Source organism: Pan troglodytes, chromosome 15 (genome assembly GCF_028858775.2).
Source record: "Pan troglodytes isolate AG18354 chromosome 15, NHGRI_mPanTro3-v2.0_pri, whole genome shotgun sequence".
NCBI classification, from domain to species: Eukaryota; Metazoa; Chordata; class Mammalia; order Primates; family Hominidae; genus Pan; species Pan troglodytes.
In genome coordinates, this window is record NC_072413.2 from 90,036,298 (window position 1) to 90,046,055 (window position 9,758).

Here is a 9,758-nt window from a genome sequence, read left to right on the forward strand (position 1 = left end):
AACTTAATTTCTTTTTTAGGCAGTCCTAACCATTTGTAAAACTTGATATTTATGATTTTTATTCTTTCTGAGAGGTCTACCAACAAAGAGAAAATTTACCTATTTTAAAAAATAGAATAAAACATTCTATCTTACAATTACCATAGGGTACCGTGGATCTTTATATAAATCTAAGAAAAATCATGGGAGCAAAATCAACTTGTATTTTCTGTATCTTAAAACATTTTGCTCTTTTACTATCATGGGAATTTTAAAAAATCATTTAAAAAATTATTCCCAACTATTTTAAAAATGACAATAACAAGAAAACGGAAAACTTATGAAATCACCTAGGAGAATGATGCAATGGTAAAATAACCAGTTTTCTGACTGCATTGCCCAAAGTATTACTTTTTTTTTTTCTTTTTTTGAGATGGAGTCTCACTCTGTCACCCAGGCTGGAGTTTACTGGCACAATCTCGGCTCACTGCAACCTCTGCCTCCCAGGTTCAAGCAATTCTCCTGCCTCGGCCTCCTGAATAGCTGGGATTACAGGCACATGCTACCACACCCAGCTAATTTTTGTATTTTTTGTAGAGATGGGGTTTCACCATGTCGGTCAGGCTGGTCTCAAACTCCTGACCTCATGATCCGCCCACTTCAGCCTCCCAAAGTTTACAGGCATGAGCCTGTAATCATGGATTACAGGCGTGAGCCACCATGCCTGGCCTATATCATCTTTTTAAAAGAAAACAGCTGTCTACAGACACCACTTTTTGTAGTTTTGTTTTTTCTCTTTCATCAAACACAGTTAAAAACTCAGAATTTTTAATTATTTGATGAAGAGAAGAAAACTGACAAAGGAAAACATTCACAATTATTAGACAACTTAGAAGATTAATGCGAAGAGACAGAAAGCAGCATTCTAGAGTCTAATGGTTATGGTGAAACTGACTGTAGAAGTGAAATCTTACACAAATCTTCAGATGGCAATATCCTGGAAGAATTTTCTAAGTCAAGAATTGATGAGTGAATAATATATTTTTAAGAACAAAAAAGAAATATGGCTTTCACATCAGTCATTCAACAGGAAAATACTTCACTCTGCATTATTTTGTGACAAGGACTTAAACCATTTCATTTTGCTAAGCAGATACATGACAGTATTCTTTTTTTATTTTTATTTTTTATTTTTTTTGAGAGTCTCGCTCTTGTTGCCCAGGCTGGAGTGCAATGGCGGGATCTTGGCTCACCGCAACCTCTACCTCCCAGGTTCAAGTGATTCTCCTGCCTCAGCCTCCCAAGTAGCTGGGATTACAGGCATGTGCCACCGCGCCCAGCGAATTTTGTATTTTTAGTAGAGACAGGGTTTCTCCATGTTGGTCAGGCTGGTCTCAAACTCAGGTGATCCACCCGCCTCGGCCTCCCAAAGTGCTGGGATTACAGGCGTGAGCCACCATGCACGGCCACGTGACAGTATTCTTTCATCATGTATATTTGTACACCAACATTTACTTGATATGTTCATATGTAGAAGGCTGAAAGCAGGTGTGTATACAAAGGCAACTGGGAGGAAACAGATGACACAGAAATGAAAAAAACTCAGTGGACTGATCATTCTAATTGGCATTTATAAATCTAAGAATAAACATGCTTTTGAAATTATAGAGCAAAGATGACAGCCATCATCTCTTCAATAACATCATGAGCCATTAAAATTTTCAAAAGTATTGCTTTTAATGACACAATCAAGAAGAACCAGGCTGGGCATGGTGGCTCATGCCTGTAATCCCAGCACTTTCAGAGGCCAAGGTGGAAAGACTGCTTGAAGCCAGGAGTTTGAGACCAGCCTGGGCAACAGAGCAAGACATCGTCTCTACAAAAAATTTTATTTATTTATTTTTTTTTTTTTTTTACTTACTTACTTACTTATTTATTGGAGATGGAGTCTTGCTTAGGCTGGAGTGCAATGGTACGATCTTGGCTCACTGCAACCTCCACATCCCGGGTTCAAGTGATTCTCCTGCCTCAGCCTCCCAAGTAGCTGGGATTACAGGCACCCGCCACCATATCCAGCTAATTTTTGTATTTTTAGTAGAGACAGGGTTTCACCATGTTGACCAAGCTGACCTCAAGTGATCTGCCCACCTCAGCCTCCCAAAGTGCTGGGATTATAGGCATGAGCCACCGTGCCTGGCCTATTACAAAAAATCTTTAAAAATTAGCTGGGTGCGGTGTTGCATGCCTGTGGTACCAGCTACTCAAGAGGCTGAAGCAGAAGGATCACTTGAGCCCAGAAGTTCAAGGCTGCAGTGAGCTATGATTGTGCCACTGTATTCCAGCCTGGGCAAAAAAGCAAGACCCTGTCTCAAAGCAACAACCACAACGAAAAGAACTAGAAGTAATAATAACCTGAAATCTATTAGAGAGGTAACTGAAATTTGGAATCAATATTTTACAAGATAAAGATATTCCAGGTTATGCAATTAAGGGTTAAAAAGCAGTTAACTGAATTCAAAGAACATTGCTTATTTTGAGTCTTTATGCTTTCAAAACCAGAAAAAAATTAAATAAAAATTTGGATTTGCTGTATTTAAATTATTAAAATGTCTTTTTCTTTTTTTGATACAAGGTCTCACTCTGTCGCCTGGGCTGGAATACAGTGGCAGGATCACAGCTCACCGCAGCCTTGACTTCCTGGGCCCTAAGATCAGGTGATCCTCCCACCTCAGCCTCACAAGTAGCTGGGACTACAGACACCCACCACCACACCTTGACTAATTTTTTTATCTTTATTTTTTGTAACCAGTCTCAAACTCCTGGCCTCAAGCCATCCTCCCACCTCCACCTCCCAAAGCACTGAGATTACAGGCATGAGCCACTGCGCCCAATCTAGACCCTAATAATGAATAAAACATTAAAATTAATTTGCTATTCCTGTATCCTTTTTTTCTTTTTTTGGATGGAGTTTTTCTCTGTTACTCAGGCTGGAATGCAATGGCGTGATCTCGGCTCAGTGCAACCTCCGCCTCCCAGTTTCCAGCAAGTCTCCTGCCTCAGCCTCCTGAGTAGCTGGGATTACAGGTGTGCACCACCACATCCAGCTAATTTTTTTGTATTTTTAGTTAGAGATGGGGTTTCACCATGTTGGCCAGGCTTGTCTCAAACTCCTGACCTCAAGTGATCCACCCACCTCGGCTTCCCAAAGTGCTCGGATTACAGACATGAGCCACTGTGCCTGGCTGCTATTCCTATATTCTTAACTTTTTTGTATCCAAATATTATTATCATTTTAGTGTTTAAAATGCTCCAGGTTAAACAGAATTGCATTCTTAATATTATACTTAGCTGGGCGTGGTGGCTCACGCCTGTAATCCCAGCACTTTGGGAGGCTAAGGCGGGTGAATCACGAGGTCAGGAGTTTGAGACCAGCCTGGCCAATGTGGTGAAACCCTGTCTCTACTAAAAATACAAAAATTAGCCGGGTGTGGTAGCGTGCACCTGTAGTCCCAGCTACTCGGGGGGCTGAGGCAGAAGAATTGCTTGAACCCAGGAGGTGGAGGTTGTAGTGAGCCAAGATAGTGCCACTGCACTCCAGCCTGGGTGACAGAGTGAGACCCCGTTTCAAAAAAATATATATATATGCTTAAATAAATGTGCCACTGCAATTTAGTATGCTGTTAGAACACAGTAAACTCTGGATTATGATAAATTATTGATACTATTATTTCTATATTTGGCAGTTTTCCTACTTATACAGAAATAGAGATGGGAATATTAAAGAATAGCAAACTGCAGTAACAGGTAAATATATTTTTCATCTACAGAAGGTTGATAAAAGCTCAAAAAACAATCGAAATTAAACAAGAAGAGAAAAAAAGTGCTAAGCAGTACATTTAAAAAGAAAGGATCAAAGTAATGTTTGAGTAACCTTCATGACTTCAAAAAAGAAAAATATAAGTAGTCTTTGATTTTTCTTACCTCTGATCTCAAGATTGCATGAATGGCTTCAATTTCCTTTGTCCTAGAATCAGGTAATTCTGCTACAAGAGAAATAACAAATATTGAATATTTAATCAATACCATATGAAGTAATAAATAGGTATTTTCAAGAAAATATATTTCACTGAGTTTACACAGAATAGTAGGCTGATATGAAAGCATTCAGAAGAAACAAATCGCTTTATTTCCATAACAACTTTTCACTGACACTAATGTTCTTCATTGTCATAAAAGTCATTCTTTTTGCCTATGCCCTGTATCTTAGGATGTCTACCTTTACCCCTTAGAAATGTTCATTAAAATTTTGTTGTGGGAAATCAAGCTTTAGAAATTAAAACTATTTCTCTGTGGGCTAATGCTGCTATAATTTTAGATGAAGTTTACTCAACTGGGGCTTTAGGCCTTATTTCTAACTGTAAGAATTAAAGAAAGAGGAGAGAAACACAAAGGGTGGCTTGCCAGTTAAGACAGGTTTATTTTAGAGAAAACAAACCTGAGAGGGGTGTTCGGCTGAGTTAGGTTAGAGGCACACTCTTTTCCAGACTAAGAGTTTTTAAGGATTTAGGGTGGGAGAATTTATTAGAGGATTAGACTGCTTCTGTGTTTTTTTGTAGTGCTTATCTGGGAGGGAGAGTTGTGTATTTGTTCCATTTTTTCTAGAGCTGCAGGCATACCCCCCGAGTCTGCTTTAGCTTCCCTATTTTAGTGCACCTGAAGGGAAAGGAATGTGCTTTCTAAGGCCCACTGCTTTACTGGGGCCCACTGTATGAGAGTGAAGTTTGGCAGTTACCCAAGAGACTTTACCCCCACCTCCCTTTGTGCCCGAGCACTCCCTCTGTATGTGTTTTACTGTCTGCTTTTCCTGGCTGCTTGTAGTTAGAAGAGAAGTGACTTCCTTGAAATGCATGAGGCTAGAAAGGGAGCTGGAGGTCAGGTATGGTGGCTCACCGCCTGTAATCCCAGCACTTTGGGAGGCCAAGGTGGGCGGATCACGTGAGAGCGGGAGTTTGAGACCAGCGTGGCCAACAGGTAAAACCTCGTCTCTACTAAAAATACAAAAATTAGCCGGGTGTGGTGGCACACGCCTGTAATCCCAGCTACTCAGGAGGCTGAGGCAGGAGAATTGCTTGAACCTGGGAGGTGGAGGTTGCAGTGAGCTGACACCGTGCCACTGCACTCCAGCCTGGGTTACAGAGTGAGACTCTTGTCTCCAAAAAAAAAAAAAAAAAGGAAAAAAGGAAAGGGAGCTGGAACTTAAAGTGGCACTGTTTGTCTGAGATAACAGTGCTCCTGCTCTGTCACTAACTTCTGCTCTCAATACTATCAAATAATAAGTGACCTATAAACGAAGAAAAATACACTGAGAACACTTATTAAAAGTAACATAGACACAATTTATTAAAAATGGGAATGAGCTCAGTCTGGTTTTCTACATTTTCATCTTTATTTTTTAATTTTCTTGGAAAGGGTCTCACTTCACTCTGCCACCTAGGCTGGAGTATAGTGGTGTGATCATGGCTCACTGTAGCCTCAAACTCTCTCGCTTCAGCCTTCCAAGTAGTTGGAACTACAGGCACATGCGACCACACCTACCTAATTTTTTTACTTTTTTGGAGAGATGAGGTTTCACTGTGTTGCCCAGGCAGGTCTCGAACTCCTAGCCTTAGGGAATCCTCCACACTCAGCCTCCCAAAGTGCTGGGATTACAAGTGTAAGTCACCATGCATGGCCCTTGGTTTTGTACATTTTCATTTAAAAGTAGAGTGAGAGGCCAGCAGTGTCAACATGGCACCACTAATGCTGCTAGAAAATCATCATCTGGCTGGTCTCGGTGGCTCATGCCTGTAATCCCAGCACTTTGGGAGGCCAAGGCAGGTGGATCACTTGAGGTCAGGAGTTCAAGACAACCCTGGCCAATATGGCAAAACTCCATCTCTACTAAAAATACAAAAAAAAAACAAAACTGGCCAGTCATGGTGGTAGGTGCCTATAATCTGTAATCCCAGCTACTTAGGAGGCTGAGGCAGGAGAAATTGCTTGAACTGGGGAGGCAGAAGCTGCAGTGAGCCAAGATCGTGCCACTGCACTCCAGCCTGGGCGACAGAGCAAGACTCGGTCTCAAAAAAAAGAAAAGAAAAGAAAATCATCATCCAGAGTTAGATTTTTTTTCTAAGTACTAGTATTTTTTTCATTACTCACAGCTCCTTAATATAAAAATAACTTATCTGGACTACAGTTTATTAGGAGTGTCCAATCTTTTGGCTTCCTTTGGCCATAATGGAAAAACTGTCTTGGGCCATACATAAAATACACTAACAATCGCTAATGAGCTTTAAAAAAAAAAATCGCAAAAAACCTCATTATTTATTTATTTATTTATTTATTTATTTATTTTTTTGAGACAGAGTCTCGCTCTGTCGCCCAGGCTGGAGTGTAGTGGCACAATCTCAGCTCGCTGCAACCTCTGCCTCCTGGGTTCAAGTGATTATCTCACCTCAGCCTCCCCAGTAGCTGGGACTATAGGCCTGCGCCACCACGCCCGGCTAATTTTTGTATTTTTTAGTAAAGAGACGAGGTTTCACCATGTTGGCCAGGCTGGCCTTAAACTCTTGACCTCAGGTGATCCTGAGGCCCTCCTCAAAGTGCTCCCAAAGTGCTGGGATTACAGGTGTGAGCCACCGCGCCCAGCCAGAAAAACTCATAACATTTTAAGCACATTTATGAATTTGTGTTGGGTCTCATTCAAAACCCATCCTGGGCCACATGTGGCCTGCAGACCACAGGTTGGACAAGCTTGGTTTAAATCAAAAGAAGCATGCAGTAATTACAGTGATAAACACTCTTGTTTAGAAAATCACCAGGTAGGGTTACTCTGTGGTTGGTTGTACATCTTGCTTGAAACTATGAAAGGACTGTTTAATTGCTACTCTGAAGAGGACAAGGTATAATCTAATTTGTTTAGGAAGGTAATTGTTAAAAGCAGCAACTATTTTAAAGAGGGATTTTACAAGTCCATGCAAACTCCACACCTCCCCCAACAAGAAAAACTTGGCCTTTTTAAGTACAAAGGGGAGATATTATGCAGACAAAAATATTCTGACTTTGTCAATAAGGGCAAATATGACATTTACCATTCATTAATGTTTACGATTTGGTAGACACAATTCCAGGCATTTTACACTCATGATTTCATTTAATCCTCTCAACCTCACAATAGGTATGATTATCCCTATTCAACATATAAGGAAACTGTGCTTTTGGAGGTTAATTTCTAATAATTTGCCAAAAATCCCACAACTTGTAATGCACAAAAGCAGAATTTCAACCCATGTCTCTCTGATTTAAAAGCCCAAGCTCCTAACCTTGAATAAATCAGTAGTGTTAGGTAAAACTGCAACCTTCTGATATTGTAAATATGGATGGCTTTCAAGTTGTCCCCATAGTGCTATTTTGGAACTGTTTTATTTTTCATTACTGACACAGGGTAAACACTAATAAATACTTGTTCAATGAATAAAAGAACTGTACTCTGACCCTCCTTTCCCTTTATTTTTTTAGACAGGGTCGTCTCTGTCACCCAGGCTGGAGTTCAGTGGTGCAATTGCAGCTCACTGGAGCCTTTAACTACTGGGCTCAAGCAAACCTCCCATTTCAGCCTCCCAAGTAGGTGAGACTACAGGCACATGCAGCCATGCCCAGCTAAAAACTTTTTGTAGAGTCCCTATGTTGCCCAGGCTAGTCCTCAACTCCTGGCTTTAAGCTATCCTCCCACTTTGGCCTCCCAAAGTGCTGAGATTACAGGTATGAACCACACCTGGCCAGACCCCTATTTTTAAAAATTTACAAAATCAATAAATTAGGTGTTAAGCAAGTCCGATTGAAATACAAAGGGGAAAGAATAAAGGCATTAAGCAACTTTGCAGATTTCTAATCACCCACTTGTGCCATTTTTATTGAGCATCTACTATGTGCCAAAAGGAAGGTGTCACATATTTGGTAATATAAGGAGCAAAAAAATTCAGTCCCCACCCTGGGCATCAGGAAAACAGATAAATTATAACTCAACATGTTAAATGCTGTCAGGGAGAGATCCACAAAGTTCTGTTAGAACACAGATCACCAACATTCAACTCAACAACTCAACCTGTGTGGGAGTCAGAATGGTTCGAACACCAAGTACTTAAGTACCTGACATATGAGCAGGGTTGTACAGGAGAATTCTTTTCTGGGTGAAGGAGGAAATAGAGAAGAAAGGGCTTTCCATGTAGAGGCTTGAAGTTGTGTAAGTGCCTGACAAAATCCCACACGACAGAAGCTGTGCGTACAAGCAAGCATATATATGTGCACATGTACAGCAACTGGTATGGCAACTAGAAAAGGTACATTGAAGGTCGGGTGCGGTGGCTCACGCCTGTAATCCCAGCACTCTGGGAGGCCAAGGCAGGAGGATCACCTGCGGTCTCAGGAGTTCGAGATCAGCCTGGCCAACATGGCGAAACCCCATCTCTACTAAAAACACAAAAATTAGCCAGGTGTGGTGGCACACGCCTGTAATCCCAGCTACTTGGGAGGCTGAGGCAGGAGAATTGCTTGAAGCCGGGAGGCGAAGGTTGCAGTGAGCCGAGATCGCGCCACTGCATCCTGCCTACACAACAGAGTGAGATTCAGTCCAAAACTAAGAGGTTTGGATTTTATTCTGTAACAGGGTCAAGAAATTTTTAAGCAGGTTTGTTTTTAGAAAGTAACTGACAATACAATAGAAAATGGACTGGGGTAGGGAGAAATGGGTGACAGGACATGAAAGAGGAATAGTCCTTGGGAAAGATTATAGGGATCTAAAGAATAAGGAGTAATAAAGCAAAGGACAATTCTGGCATAGGATAAACAAGATATCATGACCAACTGGAAGTAGGAGATGAAAAAAAGACATAAAACAAGGACATGATGATTTACAGTTTAGGAAACTGAGAGTGAAGCTATTAAGAATGAGAAAACAGCACATTTGGCAGGAGAACAAAATGAACACCACCTTACACCTGGAAGACATCCAGGTTGAGGGATGCATATTCTCTGGCTTAGGGTCTAAGGAACAGCCAACCGTTTTCCCCTATCTAGGATACAAGGAGCGACCAGTCATTTCCCATAGTTATCCAGCCCTTCTGTGCTTCTGACTGCCCTCAAGGTCCCATGCTTTCCCCCACACATAAAGAAGCCCTTTCATTTCTATCCCCAAAGCTGTCTCACTGATGCACCTTTATGGCATGGGGAACGTAAAGGGGTAAAATGGATTTCGGTAGCTCCCCAGTCTATTCTTCCTTCACAGAAATTCCTTCCTTCATAGACCCCACAGAAATTCAAAACATAAGCATTACCTTTCTGTCAAACAATCTTTCCCGATTTCTACCAAATAAATATGAAGGATCTGTTAAATTAGCAATTAAAAAAAAAACTAAGCCAGAATACTAATTTATTAAATTTATTTATAAGAAATACAATTGTCAAAGCAGCAGCTCTCACCCAAAAGAACAGCCCATTATCTCCCTGGAGCAGACTTAGATTGAAACTTAAAAACTGTTTTGATCCAAACATTGCTTACTAAAATGCCAAGAAATCATAATAGTAATTAATGGATAGTAACTAATGTAGCCATTGATGACCATGTAACTCTGGGTCACTATTCATTAGTAAAACGAGATTGAGGACTTCAAAAATGAGTGAAGATTGCTAAGGGTACCTTAAGAATAGGGTTGTCTTCCCTATTCTACTGTCGAAATATG

The 9,758-nt window shown here is 40.8% G+C and overlaps 1 protein-coding gene across 11 annotated transcripts in view; it reads right to left on the reverse strand.

The window, feature by feature from the left end:
* The window catches only part of TRIP11 (thyroid hormone receptor interactor 11), a 70,398-nt gene that overhangs the window by 59,426 nt on the left and 1,214 nt on the right, over positions 1 to 9,758 (reverse strand). For 9 of the 11 annotated variants that reach the window (XR_010151008.1, XR_674224.5, XR_674223.5 and 6 more), the window contains exon 2: positions 3,961 to 4,022. Coding sequence is in view for 6 of the 11 variants with exons in the window: in XM_063793088.1 (XP_063649158.1) it covers positions 3,961 to 4,022 (62 nt within the window). In the remaining 5 variants the exon portion in view is untranslated. The remainder of the gene's footprint in view (positions 1 to 3,960; positions 4,023 to 9,758) is intronic. The other 2 variants (XM_063793089.1, XM_009428300.5) reach the window with 1 other exon arrangement.